A 23494-nucleotide genomic window follows, 5' to 3' on the forward strand; every position below is an offset into this window, starting at 1 on the left:
TGATTTTCTTGTGTTGTCTATACTTCTGCCTGTTTTTCCCATGTGTGAATTTTTAGCTTCAAAACCTTGCAAATATTAAATATATTTATAAGTATTTCATAAACCCAGCTAGATATTGACCGTATCTTCAGGATGGACCCATAAGTAACTTCAATTTTTTCATACATATAGTGTCAGTATTACAGTAGTCACTTAAGCAGTTATCATATTCATAGAAAATGTATTATTTTATAATTAGTTTGCATATTTTTATGTTTTCCAAGCTAGTGTGCAATCTGCTTGAAAGTGATGTATGTGAGTTTAGTTTACTAATGCGCTTATAAAATCTAATATTACTTAGAAATTTGCATCAAATTAAAAAGTTCTTTACAGGAAATTTGTAAGGGATAATTTACATTAAGATTTTTGTAGATGAGAGAACAAAGAGGCAACTATGAGCTCCAATATGATAATGGTGTTCACAAAGTTGAAGTCCACATAAGTAAAGTAAGTATATTAGCTGCCTGAAATTGAATTTGCGTTCATTTTAGGATTCAGTCATTGGTTTGAATTTTTTAAGTCCTCGACATTTTATTTTTTCAATAATGTATAACAAATATTTTTAGACATCTTATAAATCCATCCTCGATTATTTGATATGTATTTTATTTTGCTGCTCATCAAAGAATCACTAGATTGTAAGAAACTCTGAGAAACTGTGCAATGAATTTCTCCTTCCAAGCTTAAATGAATGGCACTTTTTTCTTCTAGGAATTTTCATAGAAACACAACCTGAAATTATATCTGTGACTAAAAGCTGAATCTGGTGACTGTTAAAACCAATTTTCCACACACCAGTACAATATTAAGCAAAACCAATATTTATTTTAATGTGTAATTTGAGCCCTGAGGCCTCTCTTTATAAAGAGGAATATTTTTTTCTTTTCTTTTTTTTTTTAATTTGATTTTTTTTTGGAAAAGAAAGTAACATTTGAATGAACAGCTTTAATGTGGACTAATGTTAAGATCAAACATCATTTCCAGAATTCGGGACTTACATATTGAACTTGATATTTTCATATGTATTTCAATTTTCTGAAAGGATAGGATAAACATATGTCTTAGCATACAGTTTAAAAAAGAAAAAGAAAACCTTTTGAATTAGAAGACGGTGGAGATCAGGAAGCGTTCTTTTGTTCTCAAAAGGAATGAGGAGAGTCAGAGTGTCGCTATTGCTTCTTGACATAAGGACGTCTTTGTTTTATGTCCTCTTTATTTCTGAATCCTGCAATACCATCACAGCAGAGTGCACTGTACACCACTTTAAATGATAAGAGTTTCAATAGGCACTTTAGTGGAATTAAGAAAAATCTAACACTCTTCCACCGTGATGCCACATAGCTATCTTCGTTCTAGGTTGTCATGTCAGTAAATTGTATTGAATAGGCCTGAGCTTGTCTCAGCGTGATTGTGAAAAAACCAAACCACAGAACGAAGCAAGTACACGTTATAGGATGTATCTCGTGTTGGCAGAATAAACCAAAACTGACAATACGATTAATTTAACAACTTGCTAGAAACCAGATAATCAAAGGAATCTTGTCCCAGAAAGTCTGTGTGTGTGTGTGTGTGTGTGTGTGTGTGTGTGTGTATGTGTTTGTGTGAGTGATTTCTATTAATATTTGTGTTTCTTTTTCTTTTTTAAAAATCTCCCCTCTCGGTTGTATTTTAGCCTTCACGACTCCCTTAAGTGACTTTATCAGGGTTATAACTCTCTTCTTCGCCAAACATGTCTGCCAAGACTTTAAAGCGGGGTCCCCAGTCCGTCAGGTAGTCGTAGTCCTGGTCGGCTTCTGTGGTGAGAGAGTCTATAGAGCTGAGGGACTCTGCCACGGACCCAGTCCCTTCATAGGCATATGTGGCCAGTGAATCGTACGGTGGGGCAGTTGGGTCCACATCATTTTCCTGTAGCCTTTGATGAATGAAATCCCTTATGTCTGTGTTATCTTCCACGGGTGGTCTCTGACGAGGTAAACAAAGAGAGTCTGGTTTTATATCCCTGCGAATTTTGTTCTCCTCAATCACTTTTGGGTTTCTCAGAGCCCCGATGTCGAAAGCCTGGGTATCTTCCTCCCCGCCTCCTTCATCATCGTAATGGATGACGTTGTCTCTGATGTCTTCTTTAGAGGTCATCAGGGTATCTTTTTTCTTCTGCCTTCGCAGCGCTACATACAGTACGACTATGGCTGGAACAAGACAAAAATTGCAATTTGAGAATAGAAAGCAGATAGGTCATTTCATCTCTCCATAAAAATTAAAAATGATTAGGGGTGGCTGAGTTTCGTTAATGGCCTCCAAGTATTTTAGGGTCAGGTAAAAGTGTGTGTTGCAACAAAAGAAAACATGAAATAATAGTTATTCCACTCATACAGAAAATTGTTAGCACTAATACAAGAAAACTTGAATATTATCATCTATAAATAAGACTATCATTCATAGCTAACTTCCCAATTGGAACATTCCTTATTTTAAATTAGAAATTCATGTTTCTTACGGGATAAGCCCAAATCTTCACTGTGACAATTATTTTTATAGGCAATAAATAAGAAAGAGAGAAGTAGAGGAAAAGGAAAGATGGAAGGAAGGAAGGGAAGGGAAGGGAAAGGAGGGAGGGAGGAAGGAAGGAAGGAAGGAAGGAAGGAAGGAAGGAAGGAAAGAAGGAAGGAAACAAGGAAAATATAAGGACCTTAGTTTATAAATCTTACAAACTAAAGCATCGATTTCATTTCTGTGTCCTGCCATATTGAGACAGTTTTTAAATCAAGAGCCTAGAATTCAGGTTACTTTCTTGAAACAATATTTTAAAATTGTTAATTTATGTACTTTTATAATTAAAATCTCTCTCTACTTCTAGTTGATTTAAAACTCTCCGCTAAGTCAATGGTGTTTATTTCTTCTATGCACAGATACAAGTGACGATGTCAGTGCTCAGCTTTTCTTGTCATAATAACCCCTCTCCTCCATAGTGGTGTCAACAGGTGAAAGCTAATGTGTGTTTGGTTTACCATAGCAGAGTCTGGAAGACACCTGTCATAGAATTATAAAGTAGAGAAGAATGCATAATGATAAAATTTCATGTATTCTCTCTTCCTCCAAAATTAGAGATGGACTAGTTGGAAGGAGAGAGGAGATCCATGTAGAGCTTCTGTACAGTGGGTCTTGGGGAGATGTTTAGCACCCTACACTCCTCCCACGGGTTTATATTCTCCTCTCAGAACAAAGGACACTATTGTTTGTTCCTCTACTGAATATGTGAGAGACTGCAGACCTCATGGAGCAGTCCCATACATAAAATGAGTTCAGAATCACCATGGCTGAGAAAGAAACTAGCTGGATGTGTCTGAGGTGCATTTAAAAGGGATCCAAGCACCATAACTTTCTGTGCTTCTTCTCACCCCAAAAAGGATATGAGAATGGCTGAGAACAAGCTAGTGGACCTAAAGGAGTGTGACATTGGTCAAGGAGGTCAACGATTAGACGGATTTTTACGCAGACCTTATGGCTGGACAAAGAGTGTCAATATACACTGCTGTATACCAAAAATTCACAATGCCTAGAATAGTGCTGGAGCTCTGTGGATGCCCAGGAAGTATTCGGATAAATGAGTGGCAGGTGGCAGTACATGATAAGGATGACCTGAGCAGATTACTTGCTACAGTGTATGATGGCCAAAGAGGCCAAAGGAGAACATCCTGAACATACCAAGCCATGTTAGGTTGATACTGTCGACCCAAATAACAAACCAAAAGAGTTTCTCTGAAATAAAATATATTTATTTGGAAATAGAGTATAGCAATGAGAATGTGAGTGCCACAGTAAACTATGTGTGTGTTCAGGGAGATAAAGGAAGACAAAGGTTTTTAAAGAAAAAAATGAGGAGGATACATAATTGTTTTAAATAATTATCCTTGACTACAAAGATTAATAACAAGGGTGATGCCAGTGCAACATTGGACAGGCAGTTGCTGGGCAGATGTCCTGGCAGAAGTGATTTTGTACAAGGTTGTGATGGCCTTTGTGTGGGGCCATGATTTTTACAGTTTTTTTCATTATCAGGCATATATGGGTGAAAACCCTCTCTCCATGGTCTTCTCTAGCTCTATTTGTCAGGATTTTCTTAACATTAGTGACTCCATTTTGATTCTGACAACTTTCACAATATAGAAATACTCCAGGACTCAGCTACAAGTGAAGAGAGGCATATGAGAGAGAAAAAATTCATTTGATGTTAAACATCTAAATGATCTCATTACATTTCAGATGTGAAAATATTACTTGGAATATGTCCTTAAGGTTTATCTTAACACAAAGAGATGCCCGGGATAATTTATTATGAATTATAAGGAAATAAAGAATACTTTGCTCTGCACACCAAAGTTTCTCATATGGAATTCACATCTACACCATGCCAATTGGACTAGAACTTCACCCTCCACATCAGCATGAGCTTCTGACTCAGGGAGTGCTCTCCACAAGCTACCCTTTAATGCCTTACTCCGTGCCTTACATCCTACTAATTAATTTTTTTCTTTCCTAGAGGTAAAATCAGGTGTCCATATTTGTCAGATTATTTTTGGTTAATTAGTAAATATGCATATATAATTTGATTCCACAATACCCAATTGTATATCTGTTGCCATTTGATTTTAAAGGAATGAGGTGTAATAGAAAATCTCTCTCTACTTTTGTGAATCTGGCAGTCGATTAATAAATGGAGAAACTGAACAGAGTTGATGGAAGGGGGAACCCCCTAATAGGTTTATATTCAATCTCACCGAGATAATATAGAATACATTTACTTCAATGATTTTCCTTTGGAGTATTTCCAGATATTTTATTCTGTTCTGTTCTAGTGGGAGTGGTTAGAATTTTGATGTAAGGAGATGCAAGAAAATGGAAGAATTACTTCTGGATGGCAGTTTAGACAGAAAAGACAAACAAATTTGAGGATTACTTTATGTTCTGTTTCTTTCTGTTCTCTCTTTTATTTTCCTTTCTTTATCTAACTGGAATCTGAGAACCATTGTTCATCAAGTATATTTTTTTAAAAAGATGATATAATCTCTTATTAGACAGCAGCAATTACTAGGATGTAAAACAAATTGAGAAGTTAGGTATGACATGTCCTTGAATAAAAGCTTGTTTACATGATAAATTGAGGAGAGAGATAGAGGAGAGAGAGGGGAAAAAAAGAAAGAAAGAGACCAAGCGAGAAAAAATTAACAATGATTAATATTGAAACCAACCTAAGAGTATAACAATGCATAGTAGAATTGCAATCAATGCCCCAGTGCTAAGTCCTACAGGTAGAAAAATTGCTTCCACATTACAAGACAGGATGGTGCCATCAGAGTCACATCTACAGACTCGAATAGTCATTGTGTTTGTGCTGCTCTGGACAGGGTAGCTGCTGTCTTCAATTATAACAGGGAGGAAATACAACTCTTGCTGCCTGCGGCTGTATCCATTTCTTCGGGTTTCAATCCCAGCTGTGTTGTCTACAAAACAGGACATTTATGGTAACATGGTTACTATGAGCTTCACTTCAAATCTTCAAGTTGGTATCTGCTCAATAGTAAGAAGCTCTTCTTGAATCAGGAAAAATGATTCTTATTTTCTTTATTTTTTTTTCCCATTATGAAAACTGCCAAAATATAATCAAAATAATCATTAGAGGAAAAATAAACATTAATCTTGTCTGGTAGGAGAATTAAATTTTCTGTTCAGAAAGATTATGGAATACTTTATAAGACAGAAAGTGAATTAAATTGATCAATTTGTTTCTGACATTGCAATCTCATTAAAAAGTAATTTTGTAAATATTTTCATGCATAATAGAAAATATTAAACTATGAATGTAAATTATTTCACATAAGAACCTATTCTTTAAACTATATTAAAACCAACTGACTATTTTAAATTAAGAATTTTTCTGTCTACATGTTGTATATGTCTATATGTTTATAAATATATGTTATATATGTTTGTATGTATGGGAATACTTTCAACTCTGCACATCAGCTGGAATAAGAAACATGGAAAGGAAAATAAGGTTTGTTAAAAACATTAAAAGTTGTAAATACCTTGAACTATAACAATCACTACTTTAATATAATTTAAAAAGTAATTCATTGTAATTCTGGTTAATTCAAAATCATATTTACTTGTAATAATGTGAGACAATAAAAATTACTACTTTTATATAAATGCAATTAATACTTCTATTGAAGGTGCTCTTTTGCATGCATTTTCTCTTTTATTTCTACACAAATAAGCAGGAATTTTGTTTTATTCATAACAATATTTCATTTGTGTGTCAAAGTAATCCCTGAGGCCGAGACAGGCGGATCACGAGGTCAGGAGATCGAGACCATCCTGGCTAACACGGTGAAACCCCGTCTCTACTAAAAAATACAAAAACTAGCCGGGCGAAGTGGCGGGCGCCTGTGGTCCCAGCTACTCGGGAGGCTGAGGCAGGAGAATGGCGTGAACCCGGGAGGCGGAGCTTGCAGTGAGCTGAGATCCGGCCACCGCACTCCAGCCTGGGCGACAGAGCCAGACTCAGTCTCAAAAAAAAAAAAAAAAAAAAAAAAAAAAAAAGAAATGTATCAATATGTAGTTTAGTATAGCTACGCATAATACTTGAAAATAAGGTAAGATAACTTTAGAAAAGTGTACAATATGTTACAATTGTGCAAGTCTGTCACAAACATGTTTACTATTTCAATCAGATTTCATTTTTCTATTGGTAGACTTTAAATTAAACAACTGAAATTTAGGCAGGTTCTTCAGCAATAGGAAGCACCAAGATGAGAAAACTGTTTGGGATATGATTAGGGATGAACAAAAGGATATTAATTGAATCAAAATTTAAATATTAAGCAATTGATGGTTAAACACTTGAGTCTGTGGAAAAGGAACAGGCTAGGAGTGAAGTTCGTAATCTGAAATGAAAATGACCAATAGAAATAGAATGTCTGGTGTGTCTGCACTTGGGAGGAGGTAGGGATTTGGTATTCTTGAACTCAATGCATGTGTAAAATGGCAGCCTAACCCTTTTTAAAATGTTTATTTTCAACTTATTTATTTATTTTGAGATGGAGTTTCACTCTGTCACCCAGGCTGGAGTGCAGGGGATCAATCTCGGCTCACTGAAACCTCCGCCTCCTGGAATCCAAGCATTCTCCTGCCTCAGCCTCCTAAATAGCTGGGACTACAGGCGCCCGCCACCACACCCAGCTAATTTTTGTATTTTTAGGAGAGATGGGGTTTCACCATGTTGGCCAGGCTGGTCTCAAACTTCTGACCTCAAGTGATCCATCCACCTTGGCCTCCCAAAGTGTTAGGATTACAGGCGTGAGCCACCACACCCAACCCAATTTATTATTTATTGAAAATTGACCATAACAAATTTATTGTGATATCTGTAGTGAGAAGAAAAAGACACACTATATTTTATTTCCTCTCTAAATGCTTTCTTTTCACTAAAAATACCTTACAAATCTAACTCATTATAAAACAAGGAACATGGTAAATGGCACCTGAAATTTTGTGACAAGTACATGTTTAGTCCATGAGAAAGCACTCTGCTATGACGCAGTATCATCTGGTTCCCATTAACACGATTAATCTGAAGTGGATCTTTCAGCAAAGATACATTGTAGAAAATAGTCAACACTTGGGTTTGGTGAATGATGTGACTATCTACCTAGTTGCTGAAGCCTATGACCTGGAAATCTATTTTGTCTTATTACATGATATACACATATTGAATCTAGGGCATCTATCATGAAGTCTTATCAATTCTATTTCCATCCACTTGTCTCCATCCTCACAGTCAGTATCCTAATCTAAGGCTCTCACCCATTTCCTGCAATAACATCAGAACTAGTTTTATCTCCCTATGATATATGCTACATCCAAGCTGATTTCTCTATAATGTAAATATGAATATGTTATATTCTTGCTTAAACCTTTCAAAGACTACTAACATTATTGGTTTAAGTTATCTCCTGAAATAGCTTCTGGATAGGGTCACCATATGGTCCAGTTTGTCTTTGACAGACCTATTTTTTGTGTGCTATTGTGACATAACATTATTAATATTTCCCACTTTTTTATAAGTGTTTCAGTTTTTATGATAAAATATGTAGTCAGTCTCATTATAAATGACTTCAAGATTGGACCGCTGTTTCACTTACAGCCATTTGTCACATTGCATATTTTATTCAGCAAACCCTATTCAACTTCCTTCAGTGATAAAATGTGGAGACTCTGATTTTGTGGAGACTCTGATTTTCTTTGCCTAATCATTGTAGCAAACTAATCTCTTCAAAACATCCTCTGATTCAATCATCATCATCACCATCTCAATATAATTTGTTCACTTGTTCTATATGCATTGAGTTTATAAAAATTTATCTTGTTATTATCGGGTTATAAAATCAGGTGTTTTGATGATTATTTTACGGAATATGGAAACTTAGAGGGCATAAAATACCCAAGGTTACAGACTAATAAAGTCACAGATACTGTTTAATACTCAACCTTAATATTTCTAATCCAGTGTCCTTTATATTTTGGTAATGGTTGTAATTGTAGCAGATGTAATAGCATTAGCAGTAGCAGCAGCAGTAGGAGTGCTGGCAATAGTAGTGGTAGTAGAAGAATAAGTGTACACCATGCAATGCTTCACAGTCATAAAAAAGAATGAAATCGTGTACTTTGCAGCAACATGGATGCATCTGGAAGCCATTATCCTAAGCACATTGATACAGAAGCAGAAAACGAAATACCATGTATTCTCATTTATAAAAGGGAGCTAAACTTTGGGTACACAGAACACAAAGATGGCAACAGCTAACACTAGGCATGCCGAAAATGGGGGGAAAGGGAGAAGATAAAGGGTTAAAAAAAACTGCTTATCAGGTTCCAGGTTCACTACTTCAGCAATGGGATCATTAGAAGCCCAAACCTCAGCATCATGAAATATACCCATGTAACAAACCTGCACCTGAATCTAAAATTTTAAAAAGTAAAATTAAATTTAAAACAAGTTGTATTCCATATCATGTTAAATAATAGATATAGTCCACATTTAAAGTGTAATGTTTCTATTCTTTGCAGGTAGAATTATTTATCTGCAATTGTTAAGTGGCTTTTTTTTTTTTAATGACTAGAGTTTCATTTACACTAATGTGTAAAACAAATTTTACACAAATTTATTTTTAAAGAGTTTCATTCCTTCCTTTCCATTCATCTTTAAGTAGCAAATTCTCATTATAAACTATGCAAACCATGTCTCCCCCTCCCTCTAAAGAAATAAATAAAAGTGTAAGTGTAACCATGATGGCACTGGTGGTGGCTAAAATGATCTTGATGGTAACATGTTTTAGGCATTTTGTTAAGGCTTTGAAAATATGATTTTATTTAATAAAAAATACTATGAGATTGACTTGATTTAGTAAAATTGTATACATTAAGAGTCTGTCATTTTGGTAGTAATGGAGCAGAAATGAAAACCTATATCATTTCAAATATAATACCTGCATTCTTTAAATTTATTTTTTATTTTTTATTTTTTTAACCTTTATTTTAGATTTGAGGGTAACGTGAAGGTTTGTTACATAGGTAAACATGTGTCATAGGGATTTGTTGTGTGTATTATTTCATCACCCAAGTATTAAGCCCAGTACCCAGTAGTTATGTTTTCTGCTCCTCTCCCTTCTCGCATCCTCCCTCCTCAAGTAGACTCCAGAGTTTGTTGTTTCCTTGTTCCTGTTCCCAAGTTCTTATCATTTAGCTCCCACTTATAAGTGAAAACATGCAGTATTTGATTTTCTGTTCCTGCATTCGTTTGCTAAAGATAATAGCCTCCAGCTCCATCCATGTTCCTACAAAAGACATGATCTCATTCCTTCTCATGGCTGCATAGTATTTATAAACACACACACACACACACACACACACACACACACACCACATTTTCTTCATCCAGTCTGTCGTTGATGGGCATTTAGGTTGATTCTGTCTTTGCTATTATGAATAGTGCTACAATGAACATTTGTGTCCACATGTCTTTATAATACCTGCATTCTTAACCTGTGCTGTACTGTGTTATTCTAATAAAACAGTTTCTAAAGAGCTCCTTATTAGTAAGTATAAGTAATGTGCATTTGGGACAAATGATATGTTTAAAACAGGGAAAACATTCAATTTCTCAGAGACTCTTTTATTTGCTTGACTCATTGAGAGACTGTCCACATTTACAATGGAAGCAACCTGCCTTACTAGACAGTCTATATAGATTAAATATTTAATTTACTACTAGGTATAGAATTTTGCCTTTCTCATATAAGGATTTCATATTTTCTGAAAATGAGTGCTTCAAAGAAAAGTATTGATTCCTCCCTTTGTGCCTTTTTACAAAGATACATGATAAGAGGTAAATTTTTCTGTGGTTACACTTACTTCTGAAGTCACGAACTGTAAAATTTGGTTTGATAGCAGCCTCAGGTGATAATCTAAAGGAGAATTGTTGCCCAGCAGGTGAAAGATCTCGGTCTGCAGCACTGACTATCTGAATTATCTGAAACAGAGTTGAGATTAAACTTGAAGTCGGTCGTCAGTTTCAAAGAGGACTTTACACACCAGGCTACTAAATGTATTTAATGAAACATGCAAGTAGACAGAAATGACACTTTTTGAGTCAATAACAGTAGGTCAATTATTTACACATAATTTTTATAAAGAAATTTCTAACATTTACAGGGAATAACGACAGGCACAATTACAGAACATGGGCTAATTTCAAATTGATATCTGCGTAACTAAAAAGGTAACCAGCATTAAAAATTCACACTAATTAGCAAAGTAAAATTAAAATGTACTTGCTTGCATTTTAAATTAGATCAAATAAATGCTTTCTAGCCTGAATATAAAAATGCTTACTGAAAACAAAATCTCTGGTTATCTAAAAGCCCTTGTGATAGCAAAATTGTAGTATGAGTTATGTTTTGTAACAATGGTTCTATTTTCATAAATAAATAAAATGATGAGAAGGAGAGATATAAAAGCAGTATATCTGCTTTCATTATGTTTTTCTTCATTCGGTAGGAATACAAATTGTGTTTTCAAAGAATTTTTAAAAGAGTAAGCACTATCGTTCCTGTGACAAAATTTTTCCTAAATTGCTCCCATACGTTGTGTATCTTACAGTTAAAAGCCCGGTACTTCAATGACATGCCCTTAAATACTCAGAGAATAAAAATAACTTCTGAGAATCAACCTGTGAAATTTACAATCCATTAAATAGATAAGCAAGTAAAAATGGCTTTGAGGCATGTATTTATTAACATATCCAATGGCTGTGCATCAGACAGAATTTCAGGAAGTGTATGTGAGAGATGACAAGGGCAGAGTGTTGGCCAGATAATCATGCTCTCAGACTACATTTGAATATGCAAAAGGAAGGCTCTAGATTTCAGACACTAAATCCTGGTCCCAGTGTGTAAAGCATGCATTACGTGATCTTACATCGATGCTATTAAGCATGAGAATTCAGTTAAAACCCAATTTTATGACTATGATCTACGTTCCTGTTTATCTGCACACACACATGCATAGATAGATGATAGATTTGTAGGTAGGTAGATGGATGGATGGATGGATGGATGGATGGATGGATGGATAGATAGATGATAGTTATGTATGTAGGTGGGTGGATGGATGGATGGATAGATGGATGGATGGATGGATAGATAGATAGATAGATAGATAGATAGATAGATATCACTGGGACCTTGGATATACAGTGCAGTGTTAGTAATTTCTAATTTAACAAATTAATTGGTCCTCTTGTATGAATTTTGATTTCTTGTCTTAGTGTGAATTAGTCACACAGACTCTATTTAAGCTTTAAAATTGTCACGGGGAGGCTTTCATTATTCAGCACCAAAGTCTAAATCATGGGATGTGTCTACTTAGTCAGTGAATCACCACACAGACCCTATGAAACCAACTTTCCTTCACTTAGACCAATGTCTACAGATCACTCTATTTCGCTGATAAAATTTCTATATATTATTTGGGGACTGGCTGTCAAATTTTGCCTCTAACTGTTATAAACTAGTACCATTTACTAAATTAAATGTATAACATCAAAATCTATCAAGAATATCACTCTAGAATAAAGAAAAGTCCTTAAGAACAGCATATAGATATGAAGACTTTGTTATAGACTGGAACTCATCTGGAAGTGTCACTTGGGAGTCCCTGCCCCAAGGAAAACAGCTCCCATATAAATCTTCACTGATTTACATAGCATCATCTTTCCTCCTATTCTTATTTTTTCAGAATAAATACATGAAATGTAGATGATCGATAGGCAGATAATAGATAGTAGCATAATCCAGAGGAGACAGTTCCTCTGCATAGTTCTTAGGCCAGTGGCAGAATGTCAGGGCTCAAAAACAGAAAATATATACATTGCTCATATATAGATTTCTTATATATTACAATATATTACAGTTAATTTCTCATATATTACAATTCCTGAAAACTCAATGGACATTTCAGGGTTATGCTTTGTAGAAAAGTATGGCTCAATTGGACACAAAAAGCCCCAGAAATGTATTTTAGAATAAGAGCCTCTAAGAATCCAAGATATTCTTCAAAATTTTGTTCAGATATGAAAAAATAACATTGATTTCAACTAATTTCCTTTTCTCAACTCAACAAATCCTTTAATTTATTGGACAAACATACAGCATTAAATGGAGCTCTATTCCCGAAAGCTTCCATTTGGAGCATTAGAAATGAAATTCTAATTGATCTGAAATCATTAATATCCTCAATCACCTAAAAGCTAAAGAACTGGCTTTTTTTTGGTCTTTGTTTAGTGAAGTATCCTGAAAGTGGAAAATAGCTAACTTGATGAATTTTGGTGAACCTCTTCAAATTCCCAAAACAACCAAATCGGGTTATTTATTTGGGCCCAAATATTTTTGTAGCAACTAGGATTTCAGAAACTAAAGAAAGCTGTAGGCTCATCCCATATAAATTGTGTATGCACTTAAGGTGATAAATTTTAAGTGTATTCGGTGCCCATCCAAAATTAAGGATGCAGATTTCTTACTTGAGAAAATATCACAAAATGAGTTATGATGTTAGAAGATTAATGAGTCCCCAAATTATCAAATGGAAGAGTAAAGCAGCACAGTCCACTAGAAGTTTCCATGGTTATGAAAATATTCTATGTCTGCAGGCACCAAAATAATATCTACTCACCACATATTGAGCACTTGAAATGTGGTTAGTATGAATGAAAATATAGTTTTTAGTTTCATGTAATTTTAATTTTATTTTAATAGCTATACAACTAGTAGACATCACAGGTTTAGAACTATGGGACAAAGGTTCTGCTAAGTGATGTAAAGCATGGAAATTGAAAAAGATACTAAAGATTAAAGAATGACTTTTTTCAACAAAGATACTCTTTTAAATATCAAGATTTATTTCAAGAACTAAAACTTCAATTTACTCAAGTGAATAGTTATGCTATTTAAAGTTGATCAAAAATAGAATAAACCAAAGCATACCAATGCATTTTCCGTTTTTTCCATTTGGAATGTAAGTCCACAATATTAGATTAAATATATTTTTGTTTCATGACATACTCTTTTAAAAATACCCATGTCTGATTCCCTTTATGTTATTCCTTTATTCATTCATAAGACTTTAGGGGGAAAAAAAAGAAGAAAAAATGGCAACCTACCACCACCTAATATAAAACCATTCACAATCAGTTTCATTAACTTTGTGGTCTTCTTTCCTCGTAACATCTTCCCACAACTACATCTCCACAGAATAATATTAACTTCATAAGAAAAATGAAAGTCAGACATTTAAAATAACCCAGATGTTCTCCTCAAGGCCACCAGAGAGGGAAGCTTTGCATTTTCAGGTTAGATTAAAAGATTTGTTGTGCAACTAATACAAGCACGTGAGCAAAATAAGAAATATACTGGGAGAATGCACTCTAAAGTGACTGACTTACTGGGTTTACAGTCACAAGTTCTTTAGAAATTTGTGAGTGGGGGCTGGGCGCGGTGGCTCATGCCTGTAATCCCAGCACTTTGGGAGGCAGAGGCTGGTGGATCACGAGGTCAGGAAATTGTGACCATCCTGGCCAACATGGCGAAACCCCGTCTGTACTAGAAATACAAAAAAATTAGCCAGGCGTGGTGACCAGCACCTGTAGTTCCCGCTACTCGGGAGGCTGAGGTACAAGAATCACTTGAACCCGGGAGGCGAAGGTTGCAGTGAGCAGAGATCGCACCATTGCACTCCAGCCTGGGGCCAGACTGAGACTCTGCCTAAAAAAAAAGAAAAGAAAAGAAAAAGAAAAAAAGAAAGAAAGAAATTTGCTGGTGGATCACTTGAGGTCAGGAGTTCAAGTCTAGCCTGGCTAACAAGGAGACACCCTGACACCCCATCTCTATTACAAATACAAACAATTAGCTGGGTGTGGTGGCACATGCTTATAATCCCAGCTACTTGGGAGACTGAGACAGGATAATCACTTGAACACAGGAGGTGGAGGTTGCAGTGAGCCAAGACTGTGCCATTGCACTCCAGCCTGGGTGACAGAGCAAGACTTCCTATCAAGAAAAAAAAAAAAAGAAAAGAAAAGAAATTCAACAGTAGGAGAATAGAAAAACATAGCAGAATCCACAAGTGTAGACCTTTATACAAAGAACTTTCACTAAGCAATCAGTACTTCCTCCATGTAGTATCACCTCCACATCCATTTATCTATATCATTAATTTACAAGAGTTTAATATCTTTTATGGTTTATTTTATGAAAGGTCTGATTCAGAAAAATAAATATTTGTGTATACATTCATGTCTGGACTTATAACTTAACATACATGCATATGGTGTGTCTTTATACACTCAAGAAACAATATTTATAAGATACCTGTCCTGGCTTGGCATTTTCACACACGGCTGTCTCATATGGCACAGATATTTCTGGAGGAAATTCATTTACATCTAGGACATTAATCAGTATATTGACTTTGCTGGTTAATAAAGGGTTACCTGTTAAAAACATATAAAGATAAAAGATGATTACAAAATACGGTCAGTTATTGCTCCTACAATAAATGGTATTTAAATTAAAAAAAAAATCAGCCTTTATACAGAATGAAAAAAATCCTTCTTCTTTTAGGAAATTCTGGGGGTTCCAACTACAAGTTGATTAAAAAAACTACCTTTTTATCATCTTGTAGTTGGAACCCTTAGAATTCAACACCAAAGTAAGGCCAACTATTTAACTGATATTTTAGCAACAAGTGTAGCCCTTTCTAAAAGAATGACTAAGCTATCGTACCGGGGTTAGTTCACAGAATGAATCTTTACCAACAGTGATATTTTTCCTCAGATAAAAAATTGTCTATGTTGTACCCACATAATGAAAACGTTATTGGTTGAATAATCTACATATTTAAATGACTCACTCAAAATGATTCCTCCTAGAAGATTCCTCCTGAAAAGAAGAATTATAACCAAAAAAAAAAAAAGAGAGAGAAAAAAGGCTCTTTATAAATGAAAAGTATTAAAATAAACCTAAGGAAGTAGAAATAAGAGACGGATTATGGAAAGCTATATACTTCCTTAAATTACTTGCTGGTGATAAAAAAGGAAGTAATAAACGTTTTTGCAATAACTTCCTTCTTCCTACTTCCTAGTATCAAAAAGACTGTCAGTTTGACAAGATGCCTCTGCCAAAATCCCATCACAGGTTTTGGTCCCAACCTATGGATTATTATCTGGATCTCTGTCATTTACTGAATAAAATTAGGAAATAATTAAATAAACCAATAAAGCATAAAATAATGTACCTATTTGAACTGGTGCAATATATAATTTTACCTTATGAAGTGTTACAGATGGATAAGCTGTTGCACATTGCTGAAAGACCTCTTGCCCAGAGGCAGAAAGCTAAATGAATGAAGAGTTTAGATCCAAACCCAGGATTACGAAAATGCAAAGACCATGTTTATTCCATCATACCTTCTCTATTGATTGGTTTATGAGTTAAACTCTTCTGCAATGCCACCAAAGACTTCTAATCTTATTTTAGATGTCTATCTAGAATACTTCAAAGAATGCATACAAAATCGTTCCACATGACTGATTTTAAAAGGTATACAATATCTTGCTTCGTTAAAATTCTTTTAAAAAATACATAACAAACATTTGACACAATAGCTTTAACAGCATTCTTATATTCACATACGACAGTGAAATTCATTATTTGCACCAATACCAGCACAGATAACATAAATTGCTTATAAATGGTTCGTTCTTATAACACCGGGTGTGCTTATAAAAGGTAGATTAAAAATCTTGGAGAATTATTCAGAAAATACATAGTATTTAAAAATTGATATTGGTCATAAGCCATGATCTTATTTGATAGAAACTTTTTAGCCCGTTTTTCACAAGCTATTTCACCTTTCTTTAACTCAGTTTCCTTGTATGAAACATATGGTTTTCATAGGCCCTGCTTCACAGTGGTGTTGCATTAAATGAGATGGTATTTTACAAGGCGTTTGATAAATTTTGGTAAATATCATTACTCTTATTACCATTTATACTTTGTGGGGATGATCAAGATCTGTTTCTGTTATTGCTACTCGTTATCTGCACAGTATAAAATATAAATAAAAGTCAACAAGTTGGTTAAACTAGGTTTACTTTTCTAAAGAAACTGGAAATTATAAACAACAGCAATGCCTAATGCCTAATACTTTAGAATCCTTGCAATGTACAAATATTCAAAAGCACATTACAAAGATGAACTCACTTAGACTTTACAGCAACTATGATATAGGCATTATTTTTATCTCCATTGTGTATGTGAAACTCTGAAGAGATGGGGATGTAACTTCTCAAATATCATAAGTTGAAAGTGGTAAGGCTAGGTTTTGATTCCAGCTGTTCTGATTCCACAGTTCATGCTCTTAAACTCTATCATATATTGAGCTTTAGATGAAAAAAGAAACCACTTTGACAATCATATAGCTACTTACAAAAAGACGACTAATTCATTTTATAAAGTTTAGTCAATAAATGTGAATAACTTAAACTACTCAACATCTGGGCAATGTAAAACTCAGTTTCTACTTTTTATTTTACATGGTATATAATGTATGAGTCCTGCAGCTACATGAAAAGGAAAATATCTTTTTTACTTTTTTTCAGTATTACGGTTTTGTTTTATTAAGTTGATATGACAATCGGATATCTTCCACAGGGGACAGGACTTTTCCTAGAGATTTATTTTATGATATAAGAAAAGGTTATTAAAATGAATTTAGGCCTGGTTTATCTATCAAAAATTAATTCTGTTCTGCTAGTTGTAAATTATTTTCTATCCTGCAAAATAAATTCTAATATCTGTTATGAGTAAATGGTCCCAAACTTATTCTTAATATTGTAATTTTTTTTTATTAACAGTGTTTCCCCAAAAGTACTATTGGCATTTTAGCTATGACAATGTTTTGTTCAGTGAAACTTCCCTGAGCACTAGATATCCTATAGGATATCTCAATTCCTAAAGATTAAATGTCACAAGGCATCATTGTGGCAATACAAAATAAGTATCCAAATAGAGATAAAATAACAAAACACATGTTTACATTGTTGAAAATGAGTAACAAGTTCATCTGTTTAATAATATTACTCTCTCTTCTATCATATATTTTCAAAACTTTTCATAATTAAACATTAAGAATGTCACCTCATATTTTTAAGTGGCCGTTTGAGAAGCAATACCATCTCAGTTTTAGAACTACTATACTCAAATATGAATTGAAATTTTCACAAGAATGAATAATGCATAGGAGTAATACAGTATTATTAATTTATAGAGAGAGATATTGTACTAAATTATTTTGAAAAGTAATGACCTATTTTCTTACTGACTCATCTAATCAATATTTGGGGCAGCAATGATGAAATTCATTTAACCTTGATTCAGCATGAGTATTATTATACAATTATTTGAAAATAACACCATGTGGAAATTAGTTACTGTTGAATACTTACGAAGGAAATTGAATTATGAACCTAGTAAACATTAAATAATCAAAGTCTTACACAATTAAGTGTTAAGTTCCTAATAATGAAACCATTTAAATTCTAATTATTGTTGTTCCACATTGCCTATATTTAATAGATAGTTACTTACTAATTTGAGGCTCATGTTAGATAACAAAGAAATAATTCTATGTTTGTCCCTTATACTTTCACAATGATTTGTTAGATCTTCCTCTCTCTATCTTTCAATAATATCAGAGTCAGATCTTACAGTATTTTGAGTCAATTCGATTTAGAACCTATTTTATTATTAATATTTTAAAATAGAGCTTAAACTAAGAGAAAAAAGGGAAAATAATAAATTACCAAAATCTGAGATGAATTCATTACATCTCATCATTATAAGTGAAATAAAAAATGATAAAGGAATATGCTAAATTGCTTTATGAAAGAACATAGTTAACATAGGTGAAATTGACAAATTCCGACAAAACGCAAATTACCAAAACTGACTCAAGAATAAACAGAAAATCTTAACATAGTTAAAACAGTGAAGAAATGAACTTGTAATGAAAAATCTCCTCACCAAGTAAAGCTCATGCCCGGGAGGCTTCACTGGGGAATTCTATCAAATATTTAAGGAACAAGTAATATTTTCTCACAGTTTATTTCAGAAATAGAGGAGGAAGCACTTACCACCTAATCCTATGTGCCTTGATACAAAAACCAATTTAAAAAATCACAAAAGCCCAAATCACTATTGTTTCTTATAAACTTAAGTACAAATATTCCCTAACAAAATAGTAGCTAATTAATTCCAGCAGCAAGTTATACAGATAATACATTATGACGAATGGGTGTTTATCCTAGGGACACAAGGTTGATTCAACATCCAAGAACAATCTCCATATTAATACAAGGAAGAAAAAAATGTTACAAGGCTGTCTCAATAGACTTGGAATTTGCATTTGACAAAACCCTAGTCCATTCATGATAAAAACACTCAAGAAATAATAAGTAAAAGGCAGCTTCCTCAACCTGATAAAGTATGTCTATGAGAAACTAACATCATGGTAAAAGACATTTTTATTCTAACACTGTGCACAGAATAAGAATATGTGCTCTTGAAATATATATACATATATCTCTAACATTGTCCTTGAGGGTTTTATGCATTGAAATCAGACCCAAATATAAATTTTTAAATGGTATCCAGATAGAAAGAAAGAAAATGATTATTGCTTAAAGATGACATGACCTTGTAGATGGAAAATCTTAAGGAATCTGCAAATAAACTTACAGATATAATAAAGAAATACATCAAGTTCTTGGGATAGGAGATAAATGTAAAATGACAATTATACACTTAATATACCAGTAAAGTCCAAATTTGTTAGTCCATTAATTACCCTTCCATACTCAAAGGAAAGGAGGATAGACCTCACTTCTTGACCAAAGAAATGTCAGCTTCATTGTCAGAAGAACATGTCATATAGGATAGATTTTTAGGTGTGACATAATTAGAATTCATAATCAAAAATCTCTTTTAGAAATGAGTTCACTGGCAACTGCCATTGCAACCTTTGATAAACCCTGGAAAACATGAATTTTAAATATAAAAGAGAATTTTGGTGTTATATAAACTTATAGTTCTCATGCTATTCTTCTTAGTGCCAGGTGGTTTCATGAGGAATAAAGAGAAGCTGTTAGCATTACCCACTATTTTCTTGATGTAATCTATTGAGATTCCATGTAAGATTTTATCTGACAAAGTGTCCTGCTCATCTACAAAGTTCGAAAACTATAGATGCATAGATATCTATTGACAGATGAAAAAACATTGATATAATCTTTCCTATGATTTCTGTTGGAGTCAAGACAGGAATCCAGATCTTCTCACAGTTTCTCCATGCTCTATGATAGCTATTAACTAACTCAGCAAGAAGATGGAATGCCTGAAATCTACCAATATATATGATGATCACTTATCCTCAATGAGTCACATTCAGAATGCATCTAACCACCAGGCTTTGAGGAAGCCCACTTTACATTCAAAGGACAAGGCAGAGCTTCTTAAAATTGTACCTAGTAAATGTGTTTCCAAGAACCAAATGAGAAGGGTAATTGAACATGTTTTGAAAATGGTAAAGTACTAATGAACACAAGGTTCTTGTTAGATTAAAATACACTGGAGTTATTTTGTTTCTTTATTTAAAAATAACATCTCTTTGGAATAACTGTAAGAGTTAAAATTCGGCCAGGCATGGTGGCTCACGCCTGTAATCCCAGTACTTTGGGAGGCCAAGGCAAGTGGATCACCAGAGGTCAGTAGTTTGAGACCAGCCTGGCCAACATGGTGAAACCCACTAAAAACACGAACATTAGCTGGGCATGGTGATGGGCACCTGTAAGTAATCCTCATTACTCGAGAGGCAGAAGAATCGCTTGAACCCGGGAGGTGGAGGTAGTAGCGAGCCAAGATTGTGCCATTGCACTCCAGCTTGGGCGACAAGAGCGAAAGTCCATCTCAAAAAAAAAAAAAAGTTAAAATTCAGTGTTGTAATTTCTCAAAGAACTGGAAACAGAATTACCCTTTGATCCAGCAATCCCGTTATTGGGTGCATACCCAATGAAATATAAATTGTTGTACCGTAAGGACACATGCATGTGTATGTTCATTGCAGCACTATTTACAATAGCAAAGACATGGAATAGACTCAAATGCCCAGCAACGGTAGACTGGATTTTTCAAATGTGGCACATATACATAATGGAATCCTATGCGGCCATAAGAAAGAATGAGATCATGACCTGTGCAGAAACCTGGGTGGAGGTGGAGGCCATTATCCTAAGCAAACTAACACAGGAACAGACAACCCAATGCCACATGTTCTCACTTGTCAGTGTACTTTGAGTATATATGAACGCAAAGAAGGGATAACAGACATCAGGGCCTACTTGAGGACAGAGAGTGGTAAGAGGGTGAGGATCAAAAAACTATTACCTAGTGACAGAATAATCTGCACGTCAAACTCCCATGAAACACAATTTATATACATAACAAATCTGCACATGTACCCTTGAACCTAAAATGAAAGTTTACAAAAAATGTTTACATTCAATCGTGTGACTGTGTTCTAAATTACAACTACAATAGCTTCAAGAACAGAATCTTAGCCTTTTATGACACAAAACTGAATTATACTAGTGCAAACTCAGTAAGATATAATAAATGAATGCTATCGGTTGATACAGGCTTTCTTTGACTTTTCTCTTTAGTTCAGTTACTTTTAAATGGCACATTAAATTACTCCATGTCTAAAATAATCTGTAGCTATCTGGGAAATCCATAAAGATAATTTATTCACTAATATACTTCTGTGACTCCATAAAGGTGGATTCAAAGATTTTCTGATGGGCAATTGGTTGCGAGTGTTAAGTTATTATTTAAGGACCTGGAATCAATAAAAAGGAGTGTCTGGGTTAAGATAAGGGGTTGTGGAGACCAGGGCTCTTATTATATAGATGAAGGCTCTAGATAGAAGGCTTCAGAGACAATAGATGGTAAATGTCTCTTATCAGGCCCAAAAAGGTACTAGATTCTTAGTTAAATCTCTCCGGGATCAGCAAAAGACCTGAAAAGGAAAGAAAACTATCTACAGAATGTAAATTTTCCCCCATGAGAGAGAGAGCACTGCAGGTCCATTTCAAAATATGTCAAATAAATATATTTTGGGGTAAATTACTTTGATTCCTTTTAGGGTCTGGCTATCTGTCTTGTCATGTGATGTTACTAGAGTCAGGGTGAAATTTGTTATCTTATTGCTACAAAGAGTCTGTTTAGTCATTCATAAGATCTTTGTTTTAATGTTATTGCTGGTCAGTTGTGCCTGATTTCCAAGAGGAAGAGAGTATCGTGAGGCATGTGTGACTCCCCTTCCCATCATCATAGCCTGAGCTAGTTTTTCAGATTTACTTTGGAATCCCCTTGGTTGAGAGGAGGGGTCCATTCAGTGAGTTGTTGGGCTTAGAATTTTATTTTTGGTGTACACTGTAACCAACATAAATTTTCAAAAATACTGGTAAGATCAATTTCTGTCTTTGATGGCATCTCCTCGGTGTGTACATTTTTGCTTCAGGATAAAAATCAAAATGTCAGAATATGCTGAGAAAAAAATCATATTTGTCATCTGGATTTTCTTCATTATTGGGAGGCAAAGGGTATGGTGAGAGACAGAGACACAGAGACCACAGAGAGAGGAGTTACACCTCGTACTCATCCTCTGTTTCTTTTTTTTTTTTTCCTATTCTGAAATCCTGTATATTCTGCTGAATATTTTATGCTTTCTTCCACTTCTAGAGTTTGATGTATGCTATTTCTGCCAATGAAATTATCTTTTTACCTTCTTCTCACTATTATTCCCCTAAGTTTTATACTTCTCAGTTTAGATGCCATGTTACTGCAGCAGATTTCCTAGGTATCTTTCTGTCTGCTCCTCTGACATCCTGCTGCTTTGCTTCTTTTCTGTGTTAACATTTTATTGCATTGGGAGGCCGAGGCTGGCAGATCACTTGAGGTCAGGAGTTTAAGCCCAGCCTGGCCAGCATGGTGAAACCCGACTTCTATTAAAAATAGAAAAACTATCCAGGCATAGTGGCACGCACCTGTAACCCTGGCTACTCGGGAGGCTAAGGCTCAAGAATCACTTGAACTTGGGAGGCGGAGGTGGCAGTGAATAAAGATCACGCCACTGCACTCCAGCCTGGGTGATGGAGCAAGACTCGGTCTCAAAAACAACACCAAAAACGAACCATTTTAGTGCAGTATTCTAATTGACTATGTTCACTATGTCTGATGTCCTTTAGGCTGGAAACTCATCTGAGGAAGACATTATTTTTATTTTTTGTAAAATTTGTGTCTAGGGAATAAATAAACAAATGAGTACTAAAATGTTGTTGTTATATTCATGATAAACATTTTCTTGAAATATTAATACATAAAAGTTATGATATAATAATGTTGATTTACATATATTAATTATGTACATATCCATATGTTCCAGAAAGTACTATAGACCATGAGATTTAAAGATGTATCAGAGACCGTCTTTTTTTTTTTTATTATTTGAGATGGAGTCTCACTCTGTCACCCAGGCTGGGGTGTAGTGGCATAATCTTGGTTCACTGCAACCTCTGCCTCACGGGTTCAAGTGACTCTCCTGCTGCAGCCTCCCTAGTAGCTGGGACTACAGTCACATGCCACCACGTCTGGCTAATTTTTGTAATTTTAGTATAGAAGGGGGTTTCACAATATTGGTCAGGCTGGTCTCAAACTCCTGACCTCAG

The 23494-nt window shown here is 34.6% G+C and overlaps 1 protein-coding gene across 8 annotated transcripts in view; it reads right to left on the reverse strand.

The window, feature by feature from the left end:
* Positions 1-839: 839 nt before the first annotated feature.
* The window catches only part of CDH12 (cadherin 12), a 1140321-nt gene continuing 1117666 nt past the window's right edge, over positions 840-23494 (reverse strand). For all 8 annotated transcript variants that reach the window (XM_025388387.1, XM_025388389.1, XM_025388391.1 and 5 more), the window contains 4 exons: positions 15021-15142; positions 10510-10627; positions 5286-5537; positions 840-2225 (listed from right to left, as the gene is read on the reverse strand). In XM_025388387.1, the coding sequence (XP_025244172.1) occupies positions 1726-2225; positions 5286-5537; positions 10510-10627; positions 15021-15142 (992 nt within the window). In that variant the 3' untranslated portion in view covers positions 840-1725. The remainder of the gene's footprint in view (positions 2226-5285; positions 5538-10509; positions 10628-15020; positions 15143-23494) is intronic.

This window comes from Theropithecus gelada, chromosome 6, assembly GCF_003255815.1.
Source record: "Theropithecus gelada isolate Dixy chromosome 6, Tgel_1.0, whole genome shotgun sequence".
In the NCBI taxonomy this organism is placed as follows: domain Eukaryota; kingdom Metazoa; phylum Chordata; class Mammalia; order Primates; family Cercopithecidae; genus Theropithecus; species Theropithecus gelada.